Genomic DNA, 17313 nt, shown 5'->3' on the forward strand with positions numbered 1-17313 from the left:
ACACTGGGAATAGAATAATGGTCTATTCACATAGGACCTCTGCCTTTGTGGAACTTATTTTCTAATATCAGCCAGTAGACTCACTGAATTATTTAACCTCTCTAAGCCTCTTTTTATCACTGTGAAATGGAATAATAATGTCTGTCTTACAAGTCTCTTGTGAGGGACAAGTGGGATAATGAAGAATAATGTGCTAAGCCCAGAACTGGCATTCAGTTGATACCACCAATCTTCCATATACTGATTTAAGTACTACTGTATGTACATCTGTGCTTTACACATAAAAAGAGTAGTTTTTTTTTTTTTTTTTTTCTTGGCCTACCTCAACCAAACCAAACCAAACCAAACCAAATTTTGCACCCTCAGGGCAATTTTGCCTCCACTGAGGATGCATGCTTTCAAACAATTTATTTTGCATGTTTGCTTTCCTTCCTTGAGAGAAAGGGAATGTCTTACTCATCTTTTCATCTTTGTATCCCCAACATATTACACATTTCCTGACACATAGGAACCCAGTAACTGCACTTTGAATGCGTGAACAAATGGAGTGCTTACAGGTGAGAAAATAGGGTCTCAAATATAAATAATTTCCTAGCCTACTAGACAGTCAAGTCAGTACTCTAACTTAATACTTTTGATTCTGTGTCTCTTTATGTTCCCACTATACCACATGTTCTTTGTACATATCATCAATATTTTATAGTTGAAAAATGTTTTTACATACATTTTTAAAAATGCATGATGATTGATTTAACCATAAGTCATAATCTGCTTTTTTCTGAGTTAGGGATGACGTGCTCCAAAAGAATGAATAGATTACTTTTGACCTCTTGGATATGAGACATCAAGGAGAGGGAAAGGGAAGAGTTAAAAGATGATTTTTGAGGGGTTTTGTTTGAGGAATTAAGCATATGGTGGTGATGTTCTCTGAGCTTAGAAAAAGAAGACAAATATGTTGGGGTAAATATAATAAATTTAACTCAGTCCTAAGTAGGTGATGTTGTGAAAGAAGATGAATATCTGCTGTCTGGTTCTCAAGAAAAAGAAATGAGATGTTATATAGACTTGAGACTCTACATGCTGATAAAGCATGTGGATTTTAATTAAAATCATAGGAGTAGTTGAAATAACCCCTGGTGAGGACTATAAGAGTACTTTGGAAAACATTTCAAGAATGTTAAGGGAAGAAATCTTTTTTAAAAACAAGAGACTGAAATGTCTAGAACTGAAATGCCCAAAATATGATAGTATGCTATTAATTGGTTACATGTTTTATCATGACATTGATCCTTTATGCTTTCAGAAGGCCATGTGGGGCCTGGGGTGGTCAGAGGCACTCCTCAGGCTGGTTACTTCCAGCCATAAGCAGTTTTGTCTGTTACCCCACTGTGAGTACAAATATCATTTCTTATGTGTACTATGATGTGAAAAAAATGTTGGAAAGTATTGGACTGAGATAATGATTGATAACATCAGAGAGTGTTATTGAGTGTAGTGATAGATTATGGATGGACCTTGGTGAAAGTAGTATCAGTTAAATGGTATGTGTGCAAGCCAAATTTGAGTAGCTTGAAGAATGATATGAGATAAGGATTTGAATATAGTGGATTTAAATATATTAGAAACCCCAAGGTATTGGAAATTTAATGTTCTATCTCATTGCTTTACCATTTATTGCTTCTATTGCTAAAGTCATGTCACAGTACAAGATAGATGTGGGAATTCCAATTATTTTGTCCACATTGCATCAAGTAGGAAGGAGGGAGATACCAGAGAAGGAAAGATCTCTTCAGTTAAAACATACTGTCAAGTAACTGCATTCACCATTTCTGCTATGTCCCATTGGCAAGGAATATGTCTTATTTTTGGTGGCCCAAATCTAACGTTAAAGACGACGAGAAGAATTTCTGTACTGAGAGACAACTATCTGTCTAGCATAGTAGATACTTTTTAAGAAGTTTCATTGTGAAGGAGAGGTGAGAATATGAAGCTAACTGATGGGAAAGGAAGAGAAACTGTTTGTTTTGAAGATCAGAGAAGAAATGAGCATGTTTTTTAAGTTTGAGCCATTAATGAAGAAGTTGAAATACAAGAAAAAGATCCTAGTTGGAACCTTTTGCTTAGATAATTGGAAATGAGGAAATACTCATGTTTTAAATGCAGTAAACTTGTAGGTGTTTTGACAGGAAGGTAAGTAACCTTTCATGTGATATTGCATAATATACATGTTATGGCCAATATTATTTTTTAAATCTAAAAATTCAATTCTATTTAAATCTAAAAATCTGGCCCAAAGATTTGAAAGATGGAATTTGAGGAATTATATATTTTGGTAAAATAGCTAAAGTGAAAATCTCCAAATTCTGCTTGCTTCCCATTGAATTTTTGGGAGAAATTTCTTCAATATAATTTCTGAAACTTCCTCTCAAAATTCATGGCATTGTGTACAAACTAGCCATGTGTTTTTGGTACAAGACACTATTGCCCTGAAATTCATGTTCTTTAACCATCAAATAAGGATAATAAAGTCTTCCTAAAGTGGTGTGGTATAAAATAATAAAATGTATGTAAAAAAAAAAAAAACTTTTTAATCTGTAAGCTACCTGCAAATATGAATAATTATACTTTTCTTTATGTTCATAGCTGGCACTATTCTTCAACAATCTATTTAGAATAGCTCTCACATTCACAAAAAATTATTCTTTCTAACTTTTGACAGATTCTTAATGATTAGTTCACAGAATGGCACACACTATTAAGTATAAAGTGACAAATAAGTCTTCCCAGTGTTACTGCTCCTACGGGTGTTAACCAATTTTGACATGGATTGTAAGCTTCATACTGTTACTAGAAGACGAAATGCGAAGGTAGAAAAAAAAATAAAATCCTTTTAAGTGACAAAGAAATAACTAGTAGTTATCCACTGACTTTCATTACATCTATCAGAAGGTTAGTTTCTTTCTAAAGTAGATTTATAAATGCCTGAAATAATGGACAAATTAAACAAGTACTAATTTATTTTTTGTTTTTGTTTTCATTTTGTTTTGTTTTTAGACAATAAGGAGACTTAATTCTCTCATTCTCTTTCCATAAGAAACTGTATTTCCAGAACTGATTCACATGAGATGGCAGTCAGAAACAGAAGGATACATAGATGTGTTTTTTTTATGTTCATCTCATTCTGTATATAGAATATTAATAGAAAAAAACAAACAGTGGTTTTCTCAATAGATAAAGTAATGAAGCTTTCAAAGGGGGCAATTGTTTAGCTGATAATGATTTCTGGTAAATAGAACTATTTGGGCAATGAATTTTTCATATATCCCTAAATTAAGACTATATAGTTTTGTTTCATGGATTTGTAACATGTTCTTCCCAGAACATTGATTTTTCAATGATATCAATATTTTTACATAATTTAACACCACAGTCAATTACACTTAAATATACATATATTTTATCATTATGACTAGAAGTTCAAATGTGTTTTAGCATGTGTGTAAGAAAAATGTGGCCAATTTGAATAAAATGAAATATTTTTTACCATTGAGAAAAAAAGTTTATTGGTTGAATGAACTTCTTACTCAATATTTTTTAAGAGAGCAGAGAATGGCTTCCTAATTGCATTAAAATAACAAAAAGAAACTTCCAGTTATGATGACCATTTATCTTTTCAATTTAAATAACTAAAAAAATATAGATCAATAGTGTGCAGACAGACTCTGGACAAAAGAAAGCATATAACTTTATTACTTGAGGAAAAAGAATCAAATGAATTAAGCCTTATACAGGCTAGAAGGCAAGGAGGTGGACCCAAAATAAAATATACATACATATATATGAGCTTTCCCAGTAGAAAAATCTATTAAAGAAACAGGTCCAGAAAAATGTGAAGATTAAAGTAGTTATTACAGTATGGTTTATATGTTCAAGATGTAGAGGAACAGAAGGATGATAAGGAGAGAAACTAAAGATATAAAAGAGACCATACTGAACTTCGTAGAGGTCAGAATTTATGATGCAGTATTCAAAATGAAATGTATGCTGGATGACATCAACATCAGGATAACTACTGCAGAAGAAAATATCAGTGAGCATAAAGCCATAGCAATAGACTATCCAAAATGCAGAAGAGAGAGGGTAAAAAACACTTGAAAAGATAAAGAGTGTTACTTACTGATGGGACAGTATAAAGTAGTCATGTAATTGGTGTCCCAAAAGGAAAGAAGTGAATGGATATTTGAAGAAATAATGACCAAAATTTTTCCAAATTTGATGGGAACTCTACTCAAGATCTTAGTAGCCCAGTGAAACTCAAGCCATGTAACAAATGAAATAATGCCAAGACATAGTATACAAAATTGCTGAAAGACTTCAAAAGGAGCCAGAGGAAAAAGCCACTTTATGAATGAAAAACAAATACACTTGACTCTTGAACAACACAGATTGAACTGTGCAGGTCCATTTATATGTGAATTGTTTTCAATAAATACACATACAGTAATCTAAATGTATTTTCTCATGATTTTCTTTAAAACATTTTTTCTCTGGCTTACTTTATTGTAAGAGAACAGTATAATACATATACAAATATATGTTAAGTGACTATTTATTTGTAAGGCCTTTAGTCAATATTAGGCTATCAGTAGTCAAGTTTGGGGGAGTCATCTGTTACAAGCAGATTTTCTACTGCACAGGAAGTTGGCAACCCTAATTCTGCATTGTTTGAGGAGTAGCTGTACAAGGATGACAGCAGACTTTTTGACAGAAACTTTGCAAACCAAACACAATAAAGGAACATCTTTGGAGTACTGAAAAAAATAGTTTACCTAAAACTTTATACACAATAAAAAATATATTTTTAAAATAAAAGCAAATAAAGACTGTTTTAGACAAACAAAAGGTGAGAGAAGTTGTCAAGAACAGTTCTACACTATGAAAAAAATATTAAAGGAAGTTCTTAAGACAGAAAAAATTTCATGTCCCACAGAAATTTAGATCTAAAAAGAAATTTAGATCTTCTCACTGGCTGGCTCAGTGAGAAGAACATGTGACTCTTGATCTTGGGGTCCTGGGTTCCGGCCCTATGTTGGATGTAGAGATTATTAAAAAACAAAACAAAACAAAACAAAAACCTTTAAAAAAAGATGAAAAGAAATGTAAATATTGAGAAAATATCAAATTTATGTTTCTAGTTTATGCATTTTATTTAAAGATAATATTTTGCTAAAATAATTAATTAAAATTAAATAATTATTTTGTTAAAAATAATTTTTTTGCTAAAGATAATTAATTTGCTTATAACAAACATTTTAAGATTTATAGAATTTATAGAATATATAGAAGCAAAAAGGTATGACAATAATAACTCAAATAATAGGAATGCAGTAATCAAGATATAATGTAGCAAGCTTGTTACACTACACATGAAGTGGCAGTTATTTAAGTGTAGCCACTGAGAAGTTCAAGCTGTATATTGTAAACCCTAGAGCAGGGATAACAAAGTATAGCACATCTGTTTTTGCTTTAAAAAAAAAAAAAAAAAGCAACCATCCTTGCTTATTTATGTTCTATGGCCACTTTCACTTTACAGTGTAAACATAAATTTAATAAATGCAACAGATCATATGGCCCAAAAGCCTGAAATATTTACTACCTGACCCTTTACAGGAAAACATTTGCCAAATATGACCAAGAGAATCTACAAAATAATTAAATCAAAGTGATACATTTAATAACCAATGATGCAAATAAATTAGAATAATTATAAAAAGAAATTTTTAAAATCTCAATTAATCTAAACAAGTAGAGAGGGTAGAGAAACAAAAAACTATATGGGACAAATAAAACAACTAGCAAGAGGGTAGATTTAAACCTAACTATACTGATATTTGCATTAAATATAAAGGGATTAAGCATTTCAATGAAAATAAGTCATCATAATTAGATTAAAAGAGGCAAGGCTCAACTCTGTATTGTCTATAAACCCAACAAAAATTTAAAGAAACAAAGAGGTTAATAGTAAAAGCATAAAAATACATAATATCTTCAATTTTGAATTCTCTATCACATTAGAAAATTGCAAGTTGGTTTGTTTTTTTAATATTTATAAAAGGTAGTAGCTTTTAAAAGGTTAGGAAATATTGAATACTGTATTTTAAAAGGGAAATTGGGCCTAAAAGAGCTAGTTTTGTGTATGAAGCTAGTTTGGAGTAATTCTTGGCAGAGTTGAAACTGAATAGTTTCTGAAGCTTGACTTTATATAATGCTACTTGTTTCACTAATTTCTTAATTAACATATAATATGTTATTTGCTTCAGGGATACAGGTCTGTGAATCATCAGTATTACACAATTCAGAGCACTCACCATTTGTTTAATTAATTTTAAACAATTCTAGATTGTTCTAATTATAATCTTGATTTCTTAATCGTTTATATGAAGTGAGGTTAAGAGAGTCCTGATTTTTATCTTGTGTATCATAAAATAGTTCTAAATTATTAGAAGGTAATAAGAATTATTTTAAATAGAGGTCATTAAATAGAATGATTCTTTTACCCTTACCTCTAACCACTTCCCCCAACCCCCCAAATAGACTGGTAAGTTCTATAAATTGACAAAATAGCTGTACTCATAAGCATAGTTTGGTACTAAACTGAAACATGAGCAAATTAGGTCAGCACTATAAAACTAGCTAGTTTTATAGCTGGATAACACATAACATGCTTAGAAGTTCAGAAGAGGGAAAAATTAAATCATGGGTGGGCTTTGCTATCACTGATTGTTTGGATTATTGGACTACGTAGAAGTAAGCACTGTGCAACTGTGAGTATTTATTTTCCTCAATAAGGTATTTCTTGTAGTGACTGAAGAAAAATATACCATCAGTCTAGTACAACATCAATTTCTTCATCTTTATTTGCTTTTCTCATCAGCATATATGCTGCTATATCTGCTATTGTACTCATTCATCCATATATGCTGCTGTATCTCCCTTCTAAAACAATCTCAGTCTCTCCTTTCCTCCCTCCCTCATTCCTCCCTTCCTTCCTCCCCGTCTCTCTCCACCTTCACTCTCTCAGGTTCTCTAGCTATCTTTTCTTCTCTCCTTCCAAATATCCTCCATTTCCATTGCTCCCAAGCCGCCATCATCTTTCGCCTGGGTCTCTATACTGTTCATCTACTCTTCTTGAACCCAGATTTGAGCCCTAAAGTCCATTTCCCACAGAGCAGCCACGTGAGATAATATATTCATAGGAAATTAGATTATACCACTCAGTCTCCCACCCTAGTAGCCCTCTCATGGCTTCCCATTGCTTTTAGAATAAAATTTGAGCTTCTGATCAAGGTCTATAAAGCGCTAAAGGATCTGGTCCTAGTTTGACTTTCAACATTATCCCCAGTTAATCTCCTTCTTTGTCACTTTAGTCCATCCTCAAGGGCCTGTTTTCTGCAATTTTAACTGAGCCTCCCATTGCTGTTCTCTTTGAACACTTTTCTTTCCTGTCTTTGCATGCTAACACCTTCATATTTCCATACCTAGATGGTTATTCTTTACAAGTTATGGATGGATTTTGCCACTACAATAATAATGAGAAACCTTTATACAGCACTTGATATAAATCAGGTACTGATTCTAAGAACTGTATGTTTATATTGTTACTTTTAAATTATCTTTATTATTCATTTATAATTTAATTTGAACAATAACCTATAGAATAGCACTACTGTTTCCCCCATTTTACAGCACAAGAAAGTAAAACTAAGTACAAGAGCTTAAAAGAAATTAAGTAATTGGCCTAAGGCTTAGCATGAGTAATTGGAAAAGCTGGATTTTAATGCAGGCACTCTGGTTTCAGAATCTGCATTCTTGACTGAGTCTTTTATTGATACCTTTGTATTATTTAAATGTCTCTTTAATTACATAATACATAATGGATATGTTTTTGAAAATATTTAGTGAAACCTACATCAATGTATGTAAAATTTAAATTTATTTCTGATAAAATCTATTCTCCTTATGTGAAAATACTCTTAAAATTTGTCAACAGGAACTATTTTGTAAGAACAGTAGGAGGATAAAAAAGATAAATCTTTTTCCTTTCTTAATGGGATCTACTGACATGAAATATTCTAAGCAGAATATTTGCTCTATGTAGATTTTGATTGAATAATTGCATATGCTAATTAATACAGCAAAATAAATTTATTGGTAAATAGTACTAGGAATTTTTTTAATTTGACAATTTTTTTTAATTTGACAATGTCATAACATTTTCAATATTTTGGTATACTTATTTTAATTTTTCACAAGAATAGCTTCATTTAAGATAATTATATCAATGAGGAAGTAATTTCAACAAAACAATATAAATATATAATGATACAATGATTTTTATTTTGCCAGGGTCAGAGATTAATTGTCAAGAACACAAGAATTGTCAAGAGATTAATTGTCAAGAACAATATGCTCACAACAGATTTCTTAGCACATATTTTCCTGATAGGAAATAAAATATTGATTCTGGTTCATGAACCAAATATTCCAGGGCAATTTTATTTTATTCACTAAATATGTTGTAGTTTTGGTAATGAAGAGCCTTATTTAATTTACTGGAACTTTGCCACCACCAATGATGATGATGGTGGTGATGATTATGATTATGGCAGGAAACCTACCACAGTTTCCCTTCCAGAATTCAGAAATAACAAATAAATACAAGGAATGGCCAGTAGAGACAATAATACCAGACGTGGCGGTGACAACACTAGATCATGGAATATGGTTTTGATATGTGACCACAACCACAGTAGATTTTTAAACCCTTGCTTCCTAATTCTTAACCACAGAGTCACAAAGAGGAGAGTAAACTGCTGAACTTCCCAAAAAAACAGAGCAGAATTAATTCCACAGCAAGGCAGACATGAAAGACAAAGAGAGAATAACTTTGAACTCAGCCATTTATTTTAATTTCTTTTAACCTAACACTGAGGAGAAATCAGTGAGGGGGGTGAGGGTGGGGGGGAAGAAACCAGGAGTGTGAGGAATTCTGATTGTGTAACCCATGTCTTGATATATATCCTATGGGATCACTGAATTGAGCACATTAACATTTCCTTCAATTTCTGGAATTTCCTTCAATTTCTGGAATTTCCTTCAATTTCTGGAATTTTTCATCTTTCCTGGAAAGATGAAAATCTTCAGAATGATAAATAAAACAGATCACTTGAGCAGAAAAAATGATCAACGCAATAGTTATAACTACTGCTATAAAGTTCTCAGTTATTTCCACAGTTTTTACACCTGTAACAGGCAAACCAAGTCACTGATATATCTTGACTTCATGCCAGAAGGCAAATGAGTACAACATTATGTTAAGAATCAAGGAGAAGGGTTGGGTATTGATATTGACTGAGAAGTTATTTGTATAAAATTGTTTTCTTTAATGCCATTGTTTAACATTATTGATCACTGTTTATATGAGAAATTTCAATAATGCCACTGTTTATATAAGAAGTTGAGTTATACATACCCAAATGAGGTGAAGATTCCCTACTAGACCTGTTTTATTTTGGGTAGCCTGCTTAAGTCTCTAGAATGTACTAGCGATCTGTTCCTTTGCATGGCACTCGTGGATATTCTCATAAAGGGAAAGTTTCTCAAAAAGTATAGATAAATCAAAATTCCTTTTTATCTAGAAAAGGAATCTTGGTCACCGCCTGCCTGTATAATATGTTTTGAGTTGGACTTTACCTTATTTAAAGTAAGCTCATCATATTATATTCATTAGAATTCTGAGCTCCAACTGTTTGAGTTAGCCATTTACCCCCAAGTATAATGGACAGATTTAAAATACAATATACAAGTGAAAATACAGGATTCTCAGTTAAATTTGAATATCAGATAAACAACATAAAAATGTTTTAGTATAAGAATGCCACAAACAGTATTTGGGACATATTTATACCAAAAATTATTAATTTTTATCTGAAATTCAGATTTCACCAGGCATTCTCTATATGGCCCAACAACGCTTATCCATCTGCCAGGATACTGTTCCTTGTGTCCGCCCTAGAGATATGCAACCAAATATGTTCCTTTTTTTTAATATAAATTTGATGATTTTATGTTTATAATAGTTTTACTTGCAAACTTATGGTAAGTTTGATTATACTGCAGTTTATCTTCCTTGTAAGATAAGGATTTTTATTTATAGACTTTAAAAATTGGACACATCTGCATGACAACTTAAACTATCATAACTGAAAATATTATTAAATTTTACACATTCAAGTGATAAGTTTCTAGTTAAATGAACACAGTGATAGACATTATTTAGCAAAAATGGTATCTATTTTCCAGTGCAGGAAATTATCAGTCAACTATGTTGGCCTAAAAAAGACCTTTATTTTAACTTTATGCATTTGAGTACTATGTTTCTCCATTGGTATGAAATATATTTTTAGACTTTGGATCAAACTGGATCAAAATTTAGTACCTTGTTTTAGAAACCAAGCTTATCTGTAACTGAAGTGGGTAGAAGGATACTATGTGTGGCTCCAGAGCAGGATTTTAAACAGTACCTTCACAGCCTAAAAATGTCACCCTTGAGAGGATTAATGTTTATTGAAGTACATGTCCATGTGGTTTTATATTTACATCTTATCAGGATTTGAACTTTGACAGCTAAAAAATTGAGATTTCAAAGCTGTTTTATTTTTCAGCGTCCTATATAATACCAAGTTAGTTCTTCAAACTTGAAGAGTGACAATGTCTTCAGAGTGAATTGAAAAAATTAAAAAGACAAAGCCTTTTATTTTAAAAATACATATTGTTTTAGAGAAACAACAAAAAATTTAGTAATACACCTCCCTTAAAACTTACAGTTAATTCTGTTCTACAGGATTCTTTGTATTTTGCAAAAGCATTAGCATAACTTATATCAGATATATCCTGTAACAATGCAAAACATATTTAGAGCCTTCAAGCTTTTTAGATACACTTCTGTTCTGTTTTTTAAACAGAATGTCATCACATGATTTTTCACAGCATTTCCCGTATGCATATTCATATCTGGGATGGCCATCTATAACCACAATTATTTTTTATAATTGAGAAGGCATAATAAATTAATGAACATCTTGTTTAGATAGTTTTTTAATAGAAATATTTTTTCAGTGTAATAGCTTAAAGGGTAGAATATAACTGTAGCTGCTCTGAACAGAGTTAGATACTTTATTTTTATCATCTGTTGGAACAAAAAATGAGTACCTGTCAGATATTTCCAATGACAGTCATTTGAAAATAGTCAAAGTTATGTACACAATCATGCTGTGGGCAAAACTATGGCAAGTTCTCATGGACAGGTATATGGTTTGAAGATTAGATGCTCTACAGTAATTCCTGTAATTTTCTGTAAGTAGTATAACAAACTTGGCATTTATTTATCCTCTAGATGAAATGAATGATCATCAAAGTACCCTCTCCTACATCCTGATTAACCCGTCTCCAGATACCAGACTGGAGCTGAACGATGTTGTGTAAGTTGATCTCCTATTTCACATAAGTCATTTATTTTTAGGAAACTAGTAATTTATTTATTTCTATATTTTTGTTTCTACCTCTTGTGTCATAAATGCTTAGGAACTGCCAGTCTAATTTCTATGTTCAATAAACAAATGCATTTTATGTATTTCTATGTATAATATTATAAAAAAGCATTGTAGAATTGTAGAGGTATAAAAGAAGGAAGTAGCAGCAGGAATTCTGTACTTCTGAACTCATATATATTTGGAGAAATAAAAGAAAATATGCAGAATAATAAGAGAACAGCTCAGAGAAAGACCTGAAATACTCCACATTATCTAGTTTTAAATACCTGAGAGTTTCCAAAAGCTCTAAGTAAAATAAGTCAGAACACTTACTAGGAAAATGGTATGGTAGTAACCTGATTAATCAAAAACTGTGCCATGCATGTACAATTGCATTAGCGTTTCCTTAAAAGTGCGATATAGAGATAAGACATTTTTCCTGATTTCAAAGTCTTACACTTTAATTAACAAACTACAATTTAAACATAAAAAATTTGATAGCAATATATAATATGACTTTATTACTAATGAATTAGGCACCAACTGAGTGAAACAGTGTTTTTCTGATTTCAAAGAGGAAGACATTATTGTGAGTTACAGTGATTACAGAGGATATGAGGATTTGAACCAGACTTTGAAAGGTAAATAAGATTTGTGTAGGTGGAAAGCACAGGACGTTCCAGAGCAAGGAGCTGCATAATGTGCTTCTTTTGTTAACACGAGAGAGTCCAGTTTGATCCTAGTAAAAAAGCTTTGTATTACTAACATCTCTGTTGTTCACTAAACATAATATTGGAGATGTATATTGAACCTGACTCTGGGGGTACTTTAGGTAACAAAATAGGTTGAAACTCAGTTTAAACCTTATAGGCAATGGGAAGTACTTAGATATATGAACAAGAAAGTAGCAAGATTTTAGAAAAGGCATTTTGATAGTTAATGGTGTAAGCCTAAGGGAGAAATATCTAATACGGATTTGCCCTTGAGGTCCATTGTCCTGAGGCGGAGCGGGATCAAGAGCTGCTGAGCTAAGGTAGCTAATTCCAGGTTGCACTACTGATGTAGTACAAACACCAAAGATCCAAAAGCCTTGGTGGGTGTGAGGTCAACAGGATGTGTTTGTATCTATAATTGGGAAAATCAGTAATAAAGTCAGAGACTGGTAGGACTGAGAGTATTCTGTGATACAGAACACAAGATAGATATATGCAAATGGTTTAAAGCTAAAGCTAGTAATATGCCAAGAATTAGAAGGCTGCCTTTATATATTTTGTGGGGTATGTTGGCTGGAATGGAAAGGATATATGTATTTGAAAGAGCTTTGCAAGAAACAGTTGAATTGATTGACAGCATGGATTAAGACTGAAACAGTTACAAAAATAGGGAAACTAGTCAAATTGCTGTTAGGCAAGTGTGTGAAAGATAAGAATCTCTCATAGCATTAAGATAATGGATTGTAGAGGAGGCTTCTGTGTATATACACTTATGAAGGCAAAGAGTAAGACCTGTCATTGGTGTGGGAATTGGAAAAGAAGAAATGTAATATGGCTTTAAGGTTCCAATACTATAGAGAACCCAGAAATGGACCCACAACTATATAGTCAACTAACCTTTGACTAAGGAGGAAAGAATATCCAATGGAAAAAAAGGCAGTCTCTTCAACAAATGGTTGGGAAAACTGGACAGCAACATGCAGAAAAATGAAACTGGACCACTTTCTTATACCATACACAAAAATAAATCAAAATGGATGAAATGTGAGACAGGAAACCATCAAAATCCTAGGGGAGAACAAATGCGGCAACATTTTTGACCTCAGCCCATAGCAACTTATTAGACACATCACTGGAAGCAAGGGAAACAAAAGCAAAAATGAACTATTGGACTTCATCAGTGTAAAAAATCTTCCATACGGCAAAGGAAACAATCCACAAAACTAAAAGGTGGCAATGGGGGAAGATATTTGCAAATAGCATATCTGATAAAGGTTCCAAAATCTATAAAGAACTTACACCCAAAATACAAATACTCCAGTTAAGAAATGAGCAGAAAACATGAATAAATCCTTTTCCAAAAAAGACATCCAGATAGCTAACAGATACACAAAAAGATGCTCAAAATCAGTCATCAGATGGCTAAAATTAACAACACAAGAAACAACAGGTGTTGGCAAGGAGGTGGAGAAAGGGAAAACTCTTGCACTCTTGAAGGGAATGTTAACTGGTACAGCCACTCTGGAGAACAGTATGGAGATTCCTCAAAAAGTTAAAAGTAGAACTACCCTAGGCTCCAACAATTGCACTACTAGATATTTACCCAAAGGATAAAAAAAATACAGATTTGAAGGGGTACCTGCACCCCAATGTTTTTAACAGTATTATCAACAATACCCAAACTGTGGAGAGAGCCCAAATGAATGGATAAAGATGATGTGGGGTGTGTGTGTGTGTGTGTGTGTGTGTGTGTGTGTGTGTGTAATGGAATATTATTCAGCCTTCAAAAGGAATGAAATCTTGCCATTTGCAAAGATGTGAATAGAGCTAGAGTGTATTATGCTAAATGAGATAAGTCAGCCAGAGAAAGACAAATATCATATGATCTCACTCATGTGGAATTTAAGAAGGAAAACAGATGAACATATGGGAAGGGGAGGAAAGAAAAAAAGGAGAGAGGGAAAGAAGCCATTAGTGACTTTTAATGAAAGAGAACAAACTGAGGGTTGATGGAGAGAGGTGCGGGGGAGATGGGCTAGATAGGTGATAGGCATTAAAGAGGGCATGGCTGTGGTGAGCACTGGGTGTTGTATGTAAGTGATGAATCAATGTAGTCTCCTCCAGAAATCAATATTACACTGTATATTAACTAACAAAATTAAAAAAAAAAAGAAATTCAATTCTATCTGATGGCCAAATAAATAAATAAATGCTGGTTCACTGAAGCAAGTCAGAATAGGAAGGCAGTTTTCTGGGAAGAAAAAGAGGAATTGTTGGCTGTGGGGGAAAAAAAAGAAATGATGAGTTTTCTACTATGAATAAATCTGATATGAACATCCAAAAAAAAAAAAAGATGATGAACTAGAGTTTAGATACATCATTCAATGTGTTACATGGAAATGTCTAGAAAGCATATAGAAATATATAGTACTGGAGCTTTGAAGAGAAGCTAGTTATGTAGGAAATACTGATTTTTCATCTTCCAGATGAACAAAGATAAAATTATTATTTTAGGGGAGAAAGGTAAGTATGTTTCAAAGACTTCTTAGGAAAACACCTCAGCAGGAATAACTTGAACCCCAAATCAGTGTGAAAACAATTTATTTATTTTTTTAATTTATTTTTATTATTTTTAAAGATTTTATTTATTTGACAGACAGAAATCACAAGTAGGCAGAGAGGCAGGCACAGAGAGAGGGGGAGGCAGGCTCCCGCCAAGCAGAGAGCCCGACGCGGGGCTCGATCCCAGGACTCTGGGATCATGACCTGAGCTGAAGGCAGAGGCTTTAACCCACTGAGCCACCCAGGTGCCCCTGAAAACAATTTATAATGCACCTCACATACAATTAATTAATTTAATTAATTAAAAAATAATTTAAAAATAAGAAGCATACCTCAATATAATAAAAGCCATATACAATAAATTCATTGTTAACATTATAATAAATGAGAAAAAATTGAGTTTCCTTCAAGATCAGGTACAAGACAAGGTTGCCCCCTCTCAATTTTCCTGTTCCATATAGTACTAGAAGTCCTACCTAAAGTATTTAGATACGACAAAGAAATAAAAAGTATCCAAATCAGAAAGAAGTAAAATTGTCACCATTTGCTGAAGACATGATCTTATATAAATTCCAAAGGGTCAATTAAAAATATGTTTACCTTAATGATTTCAGTAATGTGGCAGGTTACAAAATCAACTTACAGAAATCAGTGGCATTCCTTTACACGAATGATGCAGCATCAAAAAAAGAAATAAAACCAACCTATTCACAACAGCATCCAAAACAATAAAATATTTAGGAAAAAATTTAAACAAAGGAGTGACAGATCTGTACATGAAAACTACAAAACTTTGCTGAAAGAAATCAAACAAGACACAAAGAAATGGAAAGATTTCCTGTGTTCCTGGAGTAGAAGGATAAATATTGATAAAATGGCCATGTTACCCAAAGCCATATACAGACTCAACAAAATTCCTGTCAAAATCTCAAAGTAATCTTCACAGAATTAGAAGAAACAAGACTAGAATTCATGTGGAACTGCAAAGAATCTTGACTAGCCAAAGCAGTCCTGAGAGAAAATGAACAAAGCTAAAGGTATCACATTTTCAAACTATACTACAAAGCCATAGTAAAAAAAAGTATGGTGCGGCACAAAAATAGACACACACATCAATGGAATAGAATAGAGAGCCCAGAATTAAAACCTAGTATGAGTGGTCAACTAATATTTGACAGAAGAAGCTAGGATCACCCAATGAGGGAAGGAAAGTCTCTTCAAAAATTGATGCTGGGGAAACTGGAGAAGCATATACAGAACAATGAAATTAGATTCCTATCTCATACCACTAAAAAAAATAAAACCCTCAAAATGGATCCAAGACTTAAATATAAGACCTTATATCATAAAACTTCTAGAAGAAAACAGTGAAGAAACTCACTGATATTGGTCTTGGCAATGATACTTTGGTCATAATGCCAAAAGCACAGACTAAGCAAAAATCAACAAATGGGACTACATCAAACTCAAAAGCTTCTGCACAACAAAAGAAACAATCAACAAAATGAAACAACAGCTTACAGAATGGGAGAAAAGTTTTGCAAACCATATCAAATCCAAAATATATACAGAATTAACAGAACTTATTAACAAAGAAGCAAAGAATCAAATTTTAAAATGGGCAGAAACTAGTTTCCAGAAGACACGAAAATGCCCAGTGCCATGGAAAGATGCCCAGCATTATTGATCTTCAGGGAAATGCAAATAAAAATGACAATGAGATATCACCTCACACCTGTTGGGATGGCTGTCATCAAGAAGACAAGAGACAACATGTGTTGGTGAGAATGTTGTAAAAACAGAACCCGACGTACACTGTTGGTGGGAATTTAAATTTGTCCAACCACTATGGAAAACAATATGTAAGTTCCTCAAAAAACTAAAAATAGATCTACCATATGATCCAGCAATTCCAGTTCTGGGTATATTCTTCAAAGGAAATGAAAACAAGATTTTGTTGAGACTTATGTGCACTCATGTATGTTGCAGCATTATTCACAATAACAGATACAGAAACAACCCAAATGCCTATCAATGGATGAATGCATAAGAAAGATGTGGTATTATACATAGTGGATATTATTCAGCCGTGAATAAGGAAGATATTCTGCCATTTGCAACAACATAGATGGACCTTGAACACATTATGTGAAGTGAGGTGTCAGAGAAAGACAAGTACTGAGTGATAGCACATATATGTGGAATCCAAAAAGAAAGTCAAACCCATAAAAAAGACAGGTGGTTACCAGGGGATGAGAGGTGGGGGATTAAGATTGATGGTGTTTAAGGGTCCAAGCTTGTACCAAGAAATAAAGATAGAGATCTAATGCACAGTGTAATGAATATAGTTAATAATAACACACTATAACATTATAAATGAATATTGCTTCAATGGCAATCATATTAAAATATATAAATGTATCAAAGTAACATGTTATATATTTTTA

At 32.7% G+C, this 17313-nt stretch overlaps 1 protein-coding gene across 5 annotated transcripts in view; it reads left to right on the forward strand.

Annotated features, from left to right (window-relative positions):
* The window catches only part of KCNT2 (potassium sodium-activated channel subfamily T member 2), a 344381-nt gene that overhangs the window by 323905 nt on the left and 3163 nt on the right, over positions 1-17313 (forward strand). For all 5 annotated transcript variants that reach the window (XM_032872884.1, XM_032872885.1, XM_032872886.1 and 2 more), the window contains one exon: positions 11456-11540. In XM_032872884.1, the coding sequence (XP_032728775.1) occupies positions 11456-11540 (85 nt within the window). The remainder of the gene's footprint in view (positions 1-11455; positions 11541-17313) is intronic.

Source organism: Lontra canadensis, unplaced genomic scaffold, assembly GCF_010015895.1.
Source record: "Lontra canadensis isolate GAN:19392208 unplaced genomic scaffold, GSC_riverotter_1.0 scaffold46, whole genome shotgun sequence".
NCBI lineage: Eukaryota > Metazoa > Chordata > Mammalia > Carnivora > Mustelidae > Lontra > Lontra canadensis.